Source organism: Lissotriton helveticus, chromosome 8, assembly GCF_964261635.1.
Source record: "Lissotriton helveticus chromosome 8, aLisHel1.1, whole genome shotgun sequence".
Classification (NCBI taxonomy): Eukaryota; Metazoa; Chordata; class Amphibia; order Caudata; family Salamandridae; genus Lissotriton; species Lissotriton helveticus.
In genome coordinates this window covers 1311648656-1311666074 of record NC_136069.1, presented here as the reverse complement: position 1 = coordinate 1311666074, position 17419 = coordinate 1311648656, and the positions used below count along the sequence as shown (strand labels likewise).

The 17419-nt window shown below is 43.1% G+C and overlaps 1 protein-coding gene across 1 annotated transcript in view; it reads right to left on the bottom strand.

The window, feature by feature from the left end:
- Window positions 1-17419, bottom strand: part of USP9X (ubiquitin specific peptidase 9 X-linked) — a 1542050-nt gene that overhangs the window by 1143296 nt on the left and 381335 nt on the right. Inside the window, exons 8-9 of the mRNA XM_078658291.1 lie at window positions 1633-1884; window positions 1401-1539 (exon numbers count right to left, since the gene is read on the bottom strand). Coding sequence (XP_078514417.1) covers window positions 1401-1539; window positions 1633-1884 — 391 coding nt within the window. The remainder of the gene's footprint in view (window positions 1-1400; window positions 1540-1632; window positions 1885-17419) is intronic.

Here is a 17419-nt window from a genome sequence, read left to right as displayed (position 1 = left end):
ATTTAAAGATAGAGACTGATGCTTTAAAGAATGTTTAATTTAGATAAGATTATGGTACATTTACATAGATTATATACTGTTTTTTAGCATTGCTGATGTTAACTGTTTTTATATGTATTTGCTTTTTTGGCTTCCTAGGAAGAAATCTAATAAAGCCTACTTGACTTGAGTGGAGTACATACAGGAAGGAGTGAGGTAGTCAAGATGACGAAGACTAACGTCCACTAGAAGCTACTGCAAATTTCTCAGTTACTTTGACAACACTATATAGACATGAATGACTATATATCATTCAAGTCTATTACTTTACGGCACATGGAATGTTTTTTTATTGGGGGGGGGGGGACTGGGAGATTATTAACTTAAAGGACACTGCAGGTTGAGATGGACTCCTATAACAGATATGGTGGTGGCAGAGACCGTGATCACCAATCCTGCACTTTACTGTAGTTTAAGATAAAGCAGAGAGAATTTCAGACATCTTACACTGTGCATTATAAACACGGAATATGTTTGATTAACCTTTGAACAGCAGAATTACATAGTCAACAATGAAGGGGAAGGGAACCAAATCTCACTACAAGTCATAACATTTCTCATTGGAAACAAATTTCAGCAGTAAGTCTTAATAACCCATTGTTTTAGCTAGTCACTGATGGATCACCGGAATACCTTCTCTAAATTATTGTACAGGGAATTGCAGGGATCACACAGGGGACAAAAATATAAAGACAAATAAGTGATATTTCCCTATAAATCTAAAATAATCAAGATAAAAGTAATGCATGGACAACAAGACACACAAGGCTTCTCACCGGAGATTTGTGATGAGGTTAACACCACAGGCCCCTTATGGCATATGTGCACAATTTTGTGGCTCTCTGGAAACTCTGTCATCTCTAGGTGTGCGGATTTATATGCATCCACAAGGGTATGGATCACCTATAGATGCACTATACCACCTTTGATTCTCAGTGAGAATGTGGATGATTATGTATTGATTTCCCTAAACATTTACCTAAACATTGTTTTGTGTCCAAATTTTACATACACCTATTGGGTAGAAATACCTGCCCCATGCTCTTGCCACCCAAATTCCAAAAGAACGGCCATTACAAATAATTGCCATTACTATAAATTACTAATTACATTTTTATTTTTCTTCAAACATTACCTACTCTTTCTGATCTCCAGTACAGAGAGAAGCGTAATATGAGCCTTGCTGTAAAATGCCCTAAAACAGCTAATCACTATAGAAGTAAAGGTGATAGACAAAAATATTACCTAAAACTCCACAAGACTAGTATAAGATAAAAATAAATTTAGACAATCAAGTTAACTTTTGAAATCTATGGCCATAAAACTTGGGCTAAATGAGGTATTAAGCACATATCACTTACTGCCATACGCTCAGCTGTGAGCCACTCTTCCTCCTCAGGGTTTCCATGTCTGTGGGTGTAGTACGAGACGCTAGATATCACTTTATTGACTTCATTTAGTGCATTCATTTTACCGTTAAAAGAAGAAATTTGTAACAATCTGCAACAAACAAAGAGTTACATTAAAAAGAAACACTAACCAGACACTTGGTCATTGTTTTGCTTGGCAATAGGAAAAGACAGTAATTCTTACCTAAGAATCATTTTCAATCTAAATATTTCTAAACTTTTAACAGTTTCTTCTTGTCCTGGGACTCTAGATGCTAGGTTCTTCAGAGATTTGATGATCATTGAAAGAGCATCATTTTTAGCTTCATTTTTTGCTTCTTTCTTCAGTTCATCATCTGTTAAATTTTCTAGAAATTGTGGAACCATTTCTACAATTGGAACAAAGTACTTCTTCACCGTATGCAGCGTCAGAAAATCATAACATTGTCCAAAAGGTCTAGAAAAGAAAAAATAAAGTAATGTAAGCAAAACAATGAATCACGATGTACTGCCCAATTTAGTAAACATTCAATTATATTATAAAGTATATTTACTTAAAAAAGGTGTATTCAAGTAAATTTTTTTTTTGTCAAACAATTTTTATTGTTATCACATCTTCAAATACAACATTTCAACAAGAGAATCAGAAATACTTGCAGTGGCAATCTTCAAGGCACTTAGATTGACAAACCTTACGGTTATCACCAGAATCGTTCATTTGCGGTATTAGGTGTATTCAAGTAATGGCGAATATAAAATACATTCCACTAAGAATCAGTAATTTATCACAAATGCTGAAGTAGTATATCTCCACATCTTAAAAAAATTATTTGCGGGAGGGGCGCTGAACATGCTGTGCTCACCAGGTCTCAAAAATATTTTAGCCTTGAACCTAAACCTCCGGGACTCAGTGGAAACAGTGAATATTGAAGATTGGGCAGATTTGGAGCACTGTGGCTTGGGTGCTGCTGCAGAATGAGAGCAGGCGATGACACTGGACAATATAGCACAGCAAGGGTGGAGCACACCTTGAATGACAGCCAATAATGTTCAAGTAGATCTATGTACCTTAACTGTTGAGCCTGATAGAACTCTGAAATCAATAACCTTTACATTTTTCTCTTGCTACATCCCCTTGAGAATCACACTGTTAAGACATACTGTACAATATCGAGATTTACAATAATTATCAAAAGATTTTCCTCTTGTTTAAACAAAAAAACATTTATTTTTTCTTGCATAATATGCAATAAAATGAACAATCATTTACTGAAGCAGTTTAAAACATACAGCAGCAGGAAGCAAAGATGGACCATACATACATTTGGTAACGTCTGTGATCGAGAACACTGTCTGCTCTGTTAAAACTTTTCAGTCTGTATTTCAGACTTTTAACATGCATTACCTTATATTAAGGCAATAGCCTAACCCAGAATGACCCTGTATTGCAATCTAACCCAAAGTGTGCTATCCAGGTTCCCCACGTCATCTCGATTTTGTAAGGATTGTCCTCTGCATTCATATATCACTTTTTCAGCCTTCAGACAAATTTACCAGATCTCTCCCAGGTTGGGCCTTGAGAATTCACCCATTTACTTGTTGTGTTTCTTTTGGCTATCCTTTACTTCTCCAATTCCTAAGGCTACTGGACACTGCAAGTGATCCACGGTCACAAACATCCATTTTATGTGAGTCCAATAGATACAAGACTAAACAGCACAAAATTTAGCAAATTTATTTTCTGTTAAGTTGTCCATATTCTGAATGAATAGGTCTGCTCAACATTCCTCCCCAGCTAAGTGGCATGCCAACAAAGCAAATGTCTACAGTTGCACTTGATCAATTCTTTGTAGCATCGCATCAATGCTTATTACTCGCCTTCCTTGGTGATATGGTACACAGGCACTTTGGCATAGTTTCGGATTAGCAAGTAGTTTCGCTGTACTGCGGGAGGTAGCAGAAGAAGGAAAAAAACATACCCAGGCAAAACAACATTAATTATTTCCTAAAACGCACAGATTCACTGGATGGATGTTGTGAATTGTTTAGCTGCTGAGCCTCAAAGCGTACAGCATGACTGGGACGCGATAACTACTGTGATAGGCATTTGCATGGGTGGTGTTCAGACAAGCAAGAAAGAGGATTCGTTTTACTTTGCTGCAGGAGATTGCAAGTAAGAATCAAAGATAACAGAAAATTGTGAAGAGCTTAGTTGCACCCTGATATTGGGTTCCAAGAGAAAAGGATAACTACTGCTTACAAAATGGGTGCATCAATGAGAGAGACAAATTGGGTGAGATGGGTATATGTTAAAATACAAGTATCTGCAGCATTACAAGACCTTTGTCAACAGAGTAAATAAATGGTTACGCTGACTACAGGCAAAGGTAAGATGAGAGCAGAGAGGTCATACGTTCAGCGAGTAAATCAAGTGATGTGATATTTTGAGTATATCCCTTGGAGGAAGCAAATAAGGCTTTGCACTCTAAGCAAAACAACTCGTAGTTATAGCGACAAGCTTAGTTAGATGGTTTAATAAAATACACATATCCACAGAACACAGTAGCACAAAAAAGCTTGATCTTTTAATAACAGGTGCTCCAGTGAACGGCACACTGTATCGAGACATAAGTGAATTCTAGTGTGCAATAAATATAACACAAACCGACATGTAAATAAGCCTGCACTAAGTTCTATCCGAAAAGATCACTCAAATTTAGAGTACAATTTGAACAGATATCACTAAATGCAAATCTACATGCTGTTGCATTGATGTTTCCACCCCTTACGTATCATATTTTTGCAGGGTCTTCATCAAAAGTAGCATTTATAATGAAAAACAAGGACATAATATCACTGTTATATGGGCCACTAAAAGTTTTAGGGGCCTCACAGTCTTCAGCGCATGTGTTACACTTCCCAAGAATGGGAAATGATCTGGGTCAGAAAAGCGTTTCAAGCATTTCCTTATGTTATCAGGATTCACTTCATACTCCGAGAAATAAAAACAATATCCACACATATTTAAATGGTGGAAGCCTTGTGTATGGATATATAGCTCTAAGAAGCCTTTACAGCCCTGTGAAAGCCAAAAGTGGCAGTACAACGACTGAAGGAATGTGTCTACATTTACACCAACGTTGCATGCAGAGAAACTTAAAGAAACTGGTGTCTAAAATAGTGATTCAGTCATTCATTGGTCTACAGACCAGCATGGGGCATGTGTATCATTCACAGGGCTGCTTCAAGATAAATGGAAGAGTTATGGCACCATGGTTTCTTATCAGGTTGGTCAGAGTATGCCCAACAAGCAGTTAAATATTAAGTAGATCAAATAGAGAACTGAATGCTATCAGACCAAAGACCCTGGTGCAATGTCAGTTGAAGTGTTTACGGAGGCTCATTAAATACTATAAAAGTAATCCTAGTACCATGCATAAATGTTGTGTGGGCTACAGACCCGTTTGAAGACCAAGAAGGGGTAGGGGGAACACATTCATTACCCCCGGTCAGCAGAATTTCTGGTCCAAATGAAGGAAAAATACTAAGTCCTTGATCGGCACAATCACCATTTAATCAGTTTAGAAATCTGTCAAAAGCCAAATTAAACGATGATCAGTGATGAAAATATTGGTGATTACCTTAGAATACGCTTCTCCTGCTATCAAGTAGATGTGGAATGTACTTACTGCTTCCAATGGGTCGGATCAGTTGAAATTAGTTTGTGCATGAGTGGTGTCTTATATAAACCAGAGGAAGCCCAAGGAACATAACATGCACGCCAGCTGATCCACAACACAGAAAAATGCTTGTATTGATAAAATAACTTGAAATATACGTGACACCCACTACATGTCCAAGAAACAAATATAGACAGAGCCTAATTTTAAAGAAAATATGAGTCGAGATAAAAAAACTCCAGGTTGTAGTTCTGAAATATTACAGCGGACTGCCATATAAATAGAAAAGGCAATTTGGGAAGGAAGGCGATCAGCAAAAAAAAAAAAAGAGAGAGAGAATTAGAGATCATCAATTAATGTCCAACTGCACAATGTATGAAAAATAAAACACTAACCGATACACAAATCAATTGTGATGCGCAGAAACAGAATTCTTAGGCAGGCCTGAATGGAGCAATCAAAATTTGTTATGCATATCAGAATCAAAACTATGACAAAGGATAGTGAGGCAATACAGTCACATAACCATGATTATTAATCAGGCCTGAATCAAGCTAACAAATGGTAATCAGCACATCACACAATCATTTGAAAACAATGTGTTTAACATATCCTTTCTAGATATCAAAAGAATGCTGCTTGTTTGCAGTCCTCTACAATATTCAGTCCACTGACGATAGGATCTACTTTTTTTAAACCACTGTAGCTCCCTTCTAGATAGGATCCAGAGGTCAACTCCTCTTGCACTTTGATCGACGTATGCGGCTGAGCTTGGAAATGTTCAAGCGAGGATGCCCCAAAAACACCACACTTGATGCGGCTCTTTAGCTGTAGAATGCAATTCTTTACAGTGCAGACTTCTGTAAAATCATTAAAATTATAAAATGCTTTATAGGTATAAAAAGAGATTGAAAAAGAAAGAGCCAATAATACATAAGTTAAAAACTATGATGTTTCTAAAGTTAATTGAAGATTGATGTTCCCGATATTACATTTAGTCAAATTTCCCGGGCATAATTTATCTGGTAAAGGACGTGTGCCCACAGGAGCAGAAACGTCATTATTAAAAAAGGGAACAATCCAGTCACAAACAAAGGAAAAAGAAAGGGAGGCAAACTTGGCACTTGTCCCTAAAAGTTTGAAAGTCCTGTGTAGTCTCGGGTATCGCCAAGAGTGTACAGGCTGGAGCAGAGTTGTTCGAGATCCTGCTGCAAACATTTTTTGTCTGCTCCTTCGGTCGTTAAGTAACGCGGGACAGACGCATACCACGTGCTCTATAGACTCTGAGGTGCACCCGCACCCCCTGCCCCAGGTATTGGCACTTGGACAGTGCTAGTCTGGTAGATGGTGCAGAAATGGCCAATCACCCATCCTCCGTGCCAAAAACCTTTTTTTCCAAAGTACTGTTTAAGTGCTTGATAATTAGGGTGCCTCTACTCAGGGCTTAAACCCCGAAAGGACCATCCTGGGATGGTTTCTTTTGCCCAGTTATGCCCTCTCCGACTTTAGTGCCTGCTGGGGTGGGTTGGTGCCCCAGTATTCATTAACATCAAGCAATTGCAGTGAGTGTTTTAGGTAGCGTTGATGTTTTTGTCCTATTTGGCTGGCTGATATTTCTTGCCACAGCCTGGCCTCCAGACTTACTTCCCAAGAATTACGCAGTCTGTTACACAGCTTGATGAACGCGCAGCCCAAACCCCTCGGTGATCTACAAGGCCAAACTCAAGTCTTACCTGGGCTGGGGATGAGGATTTCAGAAGGTTAAAATTACTCCCCAGAATTATCTCCTGGCCATATGTTAAGTAATTTGTAATTTTAGCTTTCATTACTGTTGAAAGCGAAGTTAGGCTTGGTCCGAATAGCTGCCTCACGACCTTCGTTAAAGCTGCCTCGATTGACAGAACTTGGGCCCGACCACTTCCTTCTATTTGAAGAAAGTTTCCTTTGAGTCCATGTAAACACCCAGATATTTATAGGATGTGTTAGTTTCTATGCTTTTGCCATTAAAATGACTACTGCCACTCAGCTGCGTCAGTTTCTCGAAAAAAATTGTCTGTCTTCAATAAGTTTATTATTTTTTTTTTATTATTTTTTTTTTGTCCTCATATTTCGCCCTTGGTGACCAACTAGTAGCATGTGGAGATGAACTTACTGTCACACATAGACTGGTAGGGGCTCTGAGAAGGGCCGCCCATTTTGCCCCTCAGTAAGTGGTGCCAAACTCCAATTAAGCTACCTTGGAACGACCGTCAGGGACACATGCTGCGTTCATATACCCGTTCTTATACCGATATCAACTTTATTGGGTATAGTCAAACGTGAGAGAAGGTGCAAAGCAGCATAATCATTGGACCTGGGAGGGGGGGGGGGGGGGGCAAGATCGATTAAAGGACCATTACCAATTTAATAATCTCCAGAAGTTTCTCTTGCGTGAGTTTCCTGATCTTAAAAGGTCTAACTTCGATGTTTGTAGCACAGAGGTGCGCCAATCAAGCAAGGTAGGAGGTAGCGGATCCTTCCATTTCCTACATATTTCCCTCCTGGCCAGCAAAATGCCAAAGAAAAGTAAATTCTTTGCCGGCCCCTGAAACTCTGGAGAAACACCAAAAATGACAAGAGCTGGGGGAGGAGCCAAGCTTGCGTCCGAGATGGCCGCGTTTTAGCTCGGCTCCGATCACTCTCCTGACTGCAACAAATATCCTGTACTTTATCCTGCCCCGGGAAGTATTCCACGATGTGCAGTGGAACGACGATAACTCACAGGCACTTACCGTTTGCTCCGGTGATTCCTGAGTGTCACGGATCCTGAGTTACGCCCCTGTCTGCTTCGGGTCCTCCGGAGCGGCCGGGCCTCGCACTCCTTGGCGGCGCCCGGACCGGACGAGGCGCAGTGGCCGGCCCTTGGTGGTGGTGTGGAGTCGGTCAGAGGGGCCGATGTGCTAATAGACCGATTGCGGCCTCCCGGGCCTGGTCCGGCGGTCCTGCGGCCTGGTGTTGGGGAGCTGACTTCCATGGACGGGGTTAACCGTACATCTGGCTCGTCTCCCCTTTGTTCTCCGGCCCGGCCATTTTGAGTTCCTCCGCCCGGACTCGGAGAACGGTGCCGGCGGCGTGTGGGGTGCCGGCGCATCGCCTTCTTCTGGTGGCTCCCCTTCCTGCCCTGGTGGCACTTCCGCTGGTGGTTACCGGTGTCCTGGTTTGCCCCGCTGATACCCGGGCGGGGGTCGGTGTTCGCAGCGGCCCCGCCAGGCTCCTAAGATGGCGGCCGGCCCCATTATTCTTGGCCTTGCGGGGACCGACGATGCGGGTCCGCCGCACGTTTGCTGAATACTGTAAAGGTGAGCCTACGCTTCGCGACATCCTCGCCGCCCTGCGCTCCTGGGGGGCACCCATGACCGCACCGACCGCTATCCTGGAGGGGGGTCCCTTTGTTGGGCCTGCCGGACCCCCCCTCGGTTTGTGCGGCTTCATCTCTGTTGTGTGCTGCTGGAACTTTCCTTGGGGTCGTGGACCTGGAGGCTGCTGTTGGTGTGGATGTACGGGGGTCCGCTGCCCTTCTTCGTCCTGTGCCTCCTTCTGCTCCGGAGGTTCCCCGGCTGGATCCCGTCTGGACCGACCTCGATGGGTCTCCTTTGCCTCTTTTGCCTCACATGGCCGTACGAAGATCCTGTGACGGTGCCGCTGGACCGGCTTTCTCCGTATTCTCATCGGAACTTTGCCTGAAGTGGTTACTGTACTTTCTGGATCATCCGGGTCACGATCGCTACAACTTGAGTGTATTTTTGATTCGACTCCCTGTTATTCACCTCCTGTTTTATGTGATCTGGTTCCTGGTGCGCTGGACGATTACAGTCTGCGAAAAACGAGGACAGGGTTGAGCTGATCTTGCCTCTGTGGACTATTATTTTGTGGTATGGTTGGGTGATCCGTTCATACTTGTATGATTATGTTTGATACGTCTTTACGTTCCTGGAGCTTATCCGTGTGTTTATTATCTTCCCGTGGGCTCTGAGTATTTTTGGGCGGGGGGGTGGGAGCTGAAGGGGTTTTGATTATGTGGCTCCTCTCCCGCTGTTTTTTCCCTGTTTTCCCTCCCCCCCCCTTTTTAATCTAAGTGATTCTTTCTTTCTTATATTTCTCTATATATCGGGTTCTAATTAAGGCGACAGGCACGCTGCTGGGGGGTAGGCCATAGCCTTCTGCAGGGGTGCAGGGTGGGCTGTGCGGGGTGGTGGGGGGGTCTCTTTATTGTATCTTTCCCTGTTCCTCTTTTTGGTTCTATGGCTCTTATGTATCCCCTAATTTCGTGGCGCGGTGTCGGCACGTAGCCCCCCGGGGTGTTTGTGCTGGCATGGCCCTTTTGATATGTCTGCTTTCCCGGTTTACTACGCACTTATTTCTTCTTTTGCCACTAGTTCCATGTGCCGAATTAGGATTGGGTGCTTTGTTAGCCGTGGGGGGCGTGCACTGATGCTGCGCCCTCACTTTCCCCCTCCCCTTTTTTGATGTCCTCTTCCTCCCCTTTTTTCCCTTTCCCCACCCCATTTTCTTTTCCTCCCTTGGGTTGTTGTGACGGAGGGCTTTTAGTTTTGTAAGCGTATTTTTCGCTGTTTTATTATTATGTGCCCTGGTAGTGGTGGGTGGGTGCTGAGCAGCGATTGCGATTGTTCTTGATGTGAGTCTCACGTTCTGCCTTTGCCAAAATGTATTGCTCTGTTGGTTTTTTCCTGTATTCGAGACTTCGGCTTGCTCACGGCCCGCCACGGCCCTCCGGACTTTACAGATTGTCATTATCCTGTGACACCCTTATTTCTATTATAAAATTAACCTACTTTTATCCTGTCCGTGATGGCGACTTAGAGACTTGTTGCCTTTGCCTTTCATATGAGCTACTTAGAAATCCTGTTGTCTCTTCTGTATTGCCTCGTATGTCTCTTAATTGTGGTGGCCGGCCCGGTGGGTTGTAGGCCCGTATCTGTGCGCGCCTTCTGTACAATACGGTTTTAAAAAAAAAAAAAAATGACAAGAGCAAGACATAATGTAACTTGGGATCCCAGGGAGGTGAAGAGTGATAGGCAAACTGAGTCCCAAAAGGTTGATAAAAGTGGGCAATCTAGGAACATGTGTAGATCTGAACCTTCTACCAAGCCGCATTTAGGGCATGAGACAGGTGAATTATCCGAAAACTTCGATAAACGTTGGGGCGAATAGTAGGCCCTATGTAATGTGAACAAGTGGTTTCGGCGTAGCCAAGATGGTTTCACAATGTTCCACATGATCTTGAAGGATTCAAACCACAGGTTCTCCACACTGTTATTTGTAATATGTGCAGTCCACAGTAGATCAGGCAACTGGAACTCACCCTCGATTTCATCCAATAGGAGATTGTACCAGAGAGACCTCTTTCTTGGATAGAGGCTTATCTGTTAAGAGGGACACTAATGTACTATCACCCCCCAGCTGAAATCTACCTTTAACAGAAATCTGAGAGTGTGCCCAGCTTTGTATTTGTAGGTCTTTAAACCTGGAGAACCACGTCCCTATTTTTAAACTCAATATCTCCCACGGAAGTAGGCTACCATCAACAAAGAGATCCCCCCATACTACTAATCCTGCCTCTCGTAGTGGTACTGCAAGGCTATCCAAAAGCCAGCTCGGGGACCCAGGTGAATTCCATAATGGAGCCTTACAGGAATAATAGTCAATTTTAATAGTACGCCTAAGTTTAGCCCATGTTCTACATGAATCTCTCAGCACCTTTAGTTTTACTTTTTTTTTAAACTTGGGATCCCCAAACTTAAACAAAAATTCGTGATCGGCAACCTTTTCCCCTCTGAGTAATGCAGCAAACAAATGCCCACATCCCGAGTTTATCAGAGATTTTAACAACATCCTGGCATGGGACATCTGAAAGGCCCACCCATAGAGCTGTAGGTCGGGCGCCGCTAATCCTCCCTTCTCTCTACGGCGCCTGATCTTCTTCCAGGCAATTCTAGGGTTACGATTATTCCAAATAAAAGAACATATTTCTCTTTGGAGTTTGGCTATCATTGTAGGTTCAAAAAAAAGGGGGATGGTGTTAAATAAGAATGTAACCTTCAGTAAGATCGTCATTTTAACTAGATTGGATCTGCCCAATAAAGATAGTGGAAGTGAAGACCATGATTTCATTAACCTACGACATTCTTTAGCAATGAGCGAGAAATTTGCTGGAACTATCTCATCTATATCCTTGTATATATTTAGGCCCAAATACCGCAGGACTGGACTTAGCTGTACCCCTGCCACAGGCACAGGGTCATTCCAGACCATTATATCCGTCTTGGCAGCATTAACTTCGTAGCCAGATACGGCTCCGAACTCCTCAGCCAACTATATTACCGCCGGAAATGCCGACCGTAATTCAGATGTAAAAATGAGAACATCATCCGCGTATAAGGCTACCTTCCTCTCCCACCCTTCAAACACAAAAGACTTGATGTTACTATTGTCTCGAATCCGCTGAGCAAAAGGCTCTATATACAGATCAAATAAAAGGGGGGAGTGGGGGCAGCCTTTTCAGGTACCCAGAGAGATGTTAAATGGGTCTGATAGTTCTCCGTTGACGAGTATAGAAGCTGACGGATTCCTATGCAAGAGTTTGACTACGCGCCTAAATTTTAGGCCGATATTAAATTTTCCCAAGACCTCCGATAGGTAAACCCAGTTAACTCTATCGAAGGCCTAGGTGGCATCCAAGGTCATCACTGCAAGAGGAAGTGACGCCACCGTCGCCATATCGATGGCACCTATAAGATCACAGGTCAACTCATACAGCTGACGCCCCCTTACAAAGCCCTTTTGGTCTACATGCAAGATGTTTGTTGCCATTGCCCCCAACCTATTTGCCAATACAGATGTAAAGATTTTGTAATTTGTATTTAAGATAGAGATTGGTCTATAAGACCCGCAACTCGTTGCTGATTTTCCCGGTTTTAGAATCAGTGTTATTGAGGCACTATCCCATGATATAGGAGGGGGCATCCCCTCAAGAAGGATCTTATTAAACAACTCCGTCAGGAAGGGGAGAATTGTTGGAATCAGAGCTTTATAAATTTCAAATGGCAGACCATCTGGACCTGATGCCCTACCTTTTTTGCTACTGCTAGCCTGACCTCCTCCTGTGAAATGGGATCTTCCAGCATATTACTTTGTTCTGATGACAATGCCGGAAGAGAGACGCCCGCCAGCCAATCTTCAGCCTGCTTTGACTCAACGTTCTTATCTTCACAATATATTTCACTGAAGAAATCACGAAGCGCTCTCCTAATGTCGGCATCGGTGGAGAATGTTATTCCACCGGCCGTAATTGAGTTGATGTTATTTCGAACTAACTCCGTCTTCGTCTTCCAAGCCAACAGCTTACTGGCCCCTTCGCCATACTCAAAATGTGCCAGTTTGCTGGCTTCCCATCTCTCTAAAACCCTAGCATTTAACACTGAGCTTAGCTCTCCTTTTAAGATGGTCGCTTTATTCTGCCACTCATGTACTGTGGGTGGGAGGGCATCCGGGTGACTAGCAATTTCTGTTTGGAGTTTAACCAACTCCAATTCTAAGGAGGCCACTGCTTCCCTATAATTTTATTCTTATATGAAGCTTTGTTATTTATGTGACCCCTTAAGAATGCTTTAAGTGCATCCCATATAACACCTGGAGAGGCAGAACCTATATTTTCATCCAAGAAAAACTGGACCTCTACCTTGAGAGCATCGATGATATTAGGTGAGGACAATAATGAACGATCAAAGGACCAATTACTTGATCGACTCTTAGGAAACCCTTTCTAAGCGAATCGCCGCGTGGTCTAATAAATGAAATGGTAGGTGAGATACCGATTTAACCAGGTTAACTAAGGATTGGCTAATCAAAATAAAATCAATTCGAGACTGGTGGTGAAATCTGTAATTTCGAAATGTGACTCCTCTTTGTAATCCATGCATTGATCTCCAGATGTCATTATATCCTAACTGCTTCATGTTATCTTGCAGGTAAGACCTGGTTTTAGATAGGACTTTAGCTCTATTAGAAGGTGATATATCCGCTAAGGGATCCAGGACTATGTTGAAGTCACCTGCTAAGATAACCGGTTCGGGAAATAGGTACAGATGTGAAAAAAGAACCTTCAAAGCCGAAGGATCATCCTGATTAGGACCATAGAATCCCACTATAGTAATCGGAGACCCAAATATTATGACTGACGCTATTACCCAGCGACCACCAGAGTCCACCAATTTTGAAACCAGTCTCGCTTTAATGGATTTTCTAAATAAGATTGCCACACATCTAGTGTGTGTCAATTGTGAAGTTGTTATACAAATATCGATCCATCTATTCCTTTTAACTAATGCAAGCATTTCAGGCTCGGCTAAATGTGTCTCATGGAGTACTATGATCTGCGCACTTGAATCTCGGAGATATTGCATTATAATTTTTTCCTCGGGTTAGTTCGTAAACCATTAGCATTCCAGGAGAGAATAACCAATTTACTCATTGAACTGATGTTTCCACATCTTTACTTTTTTAACACCCCCAGGTTTAAAGGAACTAATAAGCGATATGCCCCTATAAAGAGAGAATTGATCAGAGACATATCCTTTTAGAAGCAACAATGGCAACATCAAGTATAACGCCAATTTACAACGAAAATGAGGACTCTTTTTTAATTTTTTCCCCTGCAACCCCCCCCCCTCCTCCCCCCCCAGTGCCCCTGACTAACCCCCCTCCTCCCCTGGGAAACCCTTGTTCTATCTATCTGGAAAAACCAGAAGATAGCACTCTGTCGTGGACTCCCATCTTAGTTATGACCGGGAGATGTAAAAAAAAAACAACAAGGAGAGAAGAAAAAATGTCAGCAAAATAAGAGTGAGGAGAGATATATCTGTCCTATATAGCCTCTACAAGAACCATGTTATATTAGGTAGTATGTAAGTACGTTTCTTACTAAATATAATAAGTGTTATAAGTTTCACTACTTTTACTGCAACCATGATTTCACCCATTTTTTTTTATACTTTTTTAAACTTTTTTCCCCCTACTTTATTCCCCTGTTTCCCCCTCTTTTTTTCCATCTTTTTTTCCCTTTTTCTTTTTCTCTTCTAATCTGTTCCACACTCCCCCTCCATCTTCATACACATAGATTCCCCTTAGTTTCTCTCTTTTAAATGTTCTTTTTTTGTTTGTTTTATAGAATGCTAAACATTATTAGATAACCACTCAAGAAAGCTTCACCTAGCTAGCCGCTCCTTTTTCTTTACCTATAGTCAGAAGTAACTCGTCCGCTGCCTGCACTGATCTAATATTGTGCATGCTGTTATTATACATAACTCTCAATGCTGCCGGAAAAACTAGTTGAGCCACTGCACCATATCTTCTGAAAGCCTCAAGCCTTTTCCCGAACTCCCATTGTTTGTCCAGAGTAACCCTGGACAGGTCAGATCGGATTTGAAAGTTGAATCCCTTCGCACTGACAGATTTCTGCTTTAAGGCCAGATTTAGAATGGTTTCTTTAAGGGTGTATGTATGAAAGTTAACCAAGACTTTTCTGGGCTTGGTTCTTTGGGGATTTTTTCTCAAAGGCTCTCTATGGATGCGTTGAATGTCTTGAGCTAATTCTTCCTCTGATTGGTCTAATCGGAACGCTTCTTTCAGCAGTGAAATGTCAAACTGCTTAATGTCAGAGCCTTCTTTATCCTCAGGGATATTCAAGATGCGGAGGTTATTCCTTCGGGCATTATTCTCAAGCGTCTCCATCCTTTCTGCTAGGATTTGATCATCTTTCTTAAGCGTGGTGATATTTGTTTTAGCTTCATCGAGATATAGGGACATACCGGTTACCCTGTCCTCAAACACCTCTGTTCTTAATATGAGATCACTTAATTTTCTATCCAGGGATTCACAAAAACATCTAATATCCGCCTGATTAGCTGCTGAGGTCTCAAAACCCTTCTTAATATCAGCAGACAGAGATGCAAACATTCCCTGAAATGAAGCTTGCAGTGTGGCAACCAGGTGTGCATTGCTGTCATTGGACGCCATCACACTGGACAGGGGAACTGAATCAGCTAATGTGGCTGATGTGGCTAATATTGATGGTGTTGCTCCTTGCCGCGTATCTTGTGAGTTTGAGCTGGCTGTTAAAGATAAAGGGGCCATCAAAAAAGGTGGAGCCAATGGGGGTGCCAGGACTAAGGCCAAAGGTGGAGGGTGATCCAAAGGACAAACAATAGTATCACCACCTCCACTCTCTGTGGCTACCAGTCATTCTATTCCAGCCCCCACTCTAGCGTCCAAATGCACAGAACTTTCTACTCCGCCACCGCCTGTGGCCATATTGATCAGGGTGTTACTGTGGTTAGACGAATCCTCGCCCCCCGCCTCTTCAAAAACTGTAACCTCAGTTGATGGCTTTTCCAAATTGCCAGGGAGAGCATTATTATCTAATAATAGAGCCATATCAATCAAAGTACTCTTATTCTTAGGCAAAACCTCAGTGCTTCCTCCCCCCTCAAGGGCTGTAGCATCTATTAATGGCTCTCTTAGACTATCCAAGGGAGAGAGTTTATCTGATAGTAAAACCACTTGCGGAACCACTTTAAAAAATGATCTGAGTGATGGAGTGATTTTCGACGCAGAACTAGAGTTTTTGCCCTTAGACCCTTTAGAAGACTTACATGTATAAGCGCGCTTCGCTTTAACCTGGCCTGTCAGATAAGAGGAAGGCTTCCTTTTGCTATTCGTGCTAGGTTTATCAAAAATATTGTTACAGGCCCCCGCAAATTCCGCTTGTTTAATCCCAGACTCCACTTCACCCAAACAAGGAGCCGTAGGCGACCTTAAGCCAACATCAACCAAAAGCCTGGTATCTAGAGTGCATGTATTCTTCGTTTATTCTTCGCTTTCTTTACCTCACTTTTGCAGCTTTTATGCTTATTCCCTCTCAAGTTATAGTGCCCTTCTACCCCTTTACCACCACACTTGCTGTCTTCGCCGGAGCCTCCGCCTTCTTGACACCGCTCTTGATCTGAATTCAGCTCGTCTTCCAGTGTACTCTCCTTGGCAGCTCCGGTAGCCTTCACCCCCAGAGCGGGGCATGCAGCTGCACCGCGACTTCCAGGGAGAAGGGCCAGAGTCCGACGCCCCCGTCGGAGCTCCAGGGCGGCGAGGCTCCACACAGAGAAGCCAGTCGTCTGCTGCAGGGACCCCCGGCGTGCCTCCAAGATCTCTCGCCGACACACAGAAACCTCATCAGCTGGGGGAATCGCCACAGCAGCAGCCTTCGCGGATAGGCACGCCCCTTCCCAACACATGGGGTAGCTGACCGAACGGGTGAGAGGTAATGAGTCACCCTCTCTTCTTTTTTCTGTGAGAGAGCGAACTTCAATTCGTTTCGAAGAAATTGTTCAGCCTAGCATGTTTTAAGACACCCGCATTCTTAATTTATCCCGGTAACGTTTTTAAGAAGCCCCGAACGGGAGCCCACGAGCAGAGCGCTGCAGCAGCTCAAACGGCTGCCGTCATGTTTCCCCCTGTCTTCAATAAGTTTAATTCCAGGTCGGTATTTGTGTAGGGAAGCAGCTGGTCGAGAAGCCTCTGCAGACCGATCCTCGTGTGGCAGAGTAAAACAAGATAGTCTGTGTATAGCAAATTACTTATACAGGTTTCGCCTAGTTGAGGGGAGCGGGAGTTGACATTGCCCAGTATCCGTGATAGATCTGAAATAAAAAGATTAAAAAGTAAGGGCGCCAACACGCATCCTCGTTTAACGCTGCATGAAGGTTGTATTTTTCTTGAGACGTGAGATCCATCCCTCAGCTTTATATGAATCTAGGTATTTGAGTGAAGTTGAATGACTGCATTTAAGAGAGCAGGAGGGAATCCCCATTTCTGCAGTTTATGCCATAGCTGACCCCTGGGCACGCGGTCGAAGGCCGCTTTAAAGTCAACAAAACAACAATGGAGTGGCATTCTTTAAGCTGATGCTTTCTCCATCAATACAGATAAAGCGAGCAAATGACTAGTAATCCCTGCTTTGGGCACAAATCAGGTCTGATTGAAAGATAAACAATTGTTTTTGTGTGCCCAGGACGACAGGTCTTCAAGCAACAGACTGGCATAATGTTTGGATTCAACATCCAGGAGAGCGATCATCCTATAATTTTTGGGGTCGGCTCTCCTACCTCCTTTGAAGATTGGGTGGATAATGGCTCCTTTCCATGACTCTGGTATGCAATGAGTAAGCTAGCAGTAAGAGAATAGAGGGGCTAGATGTTCAGA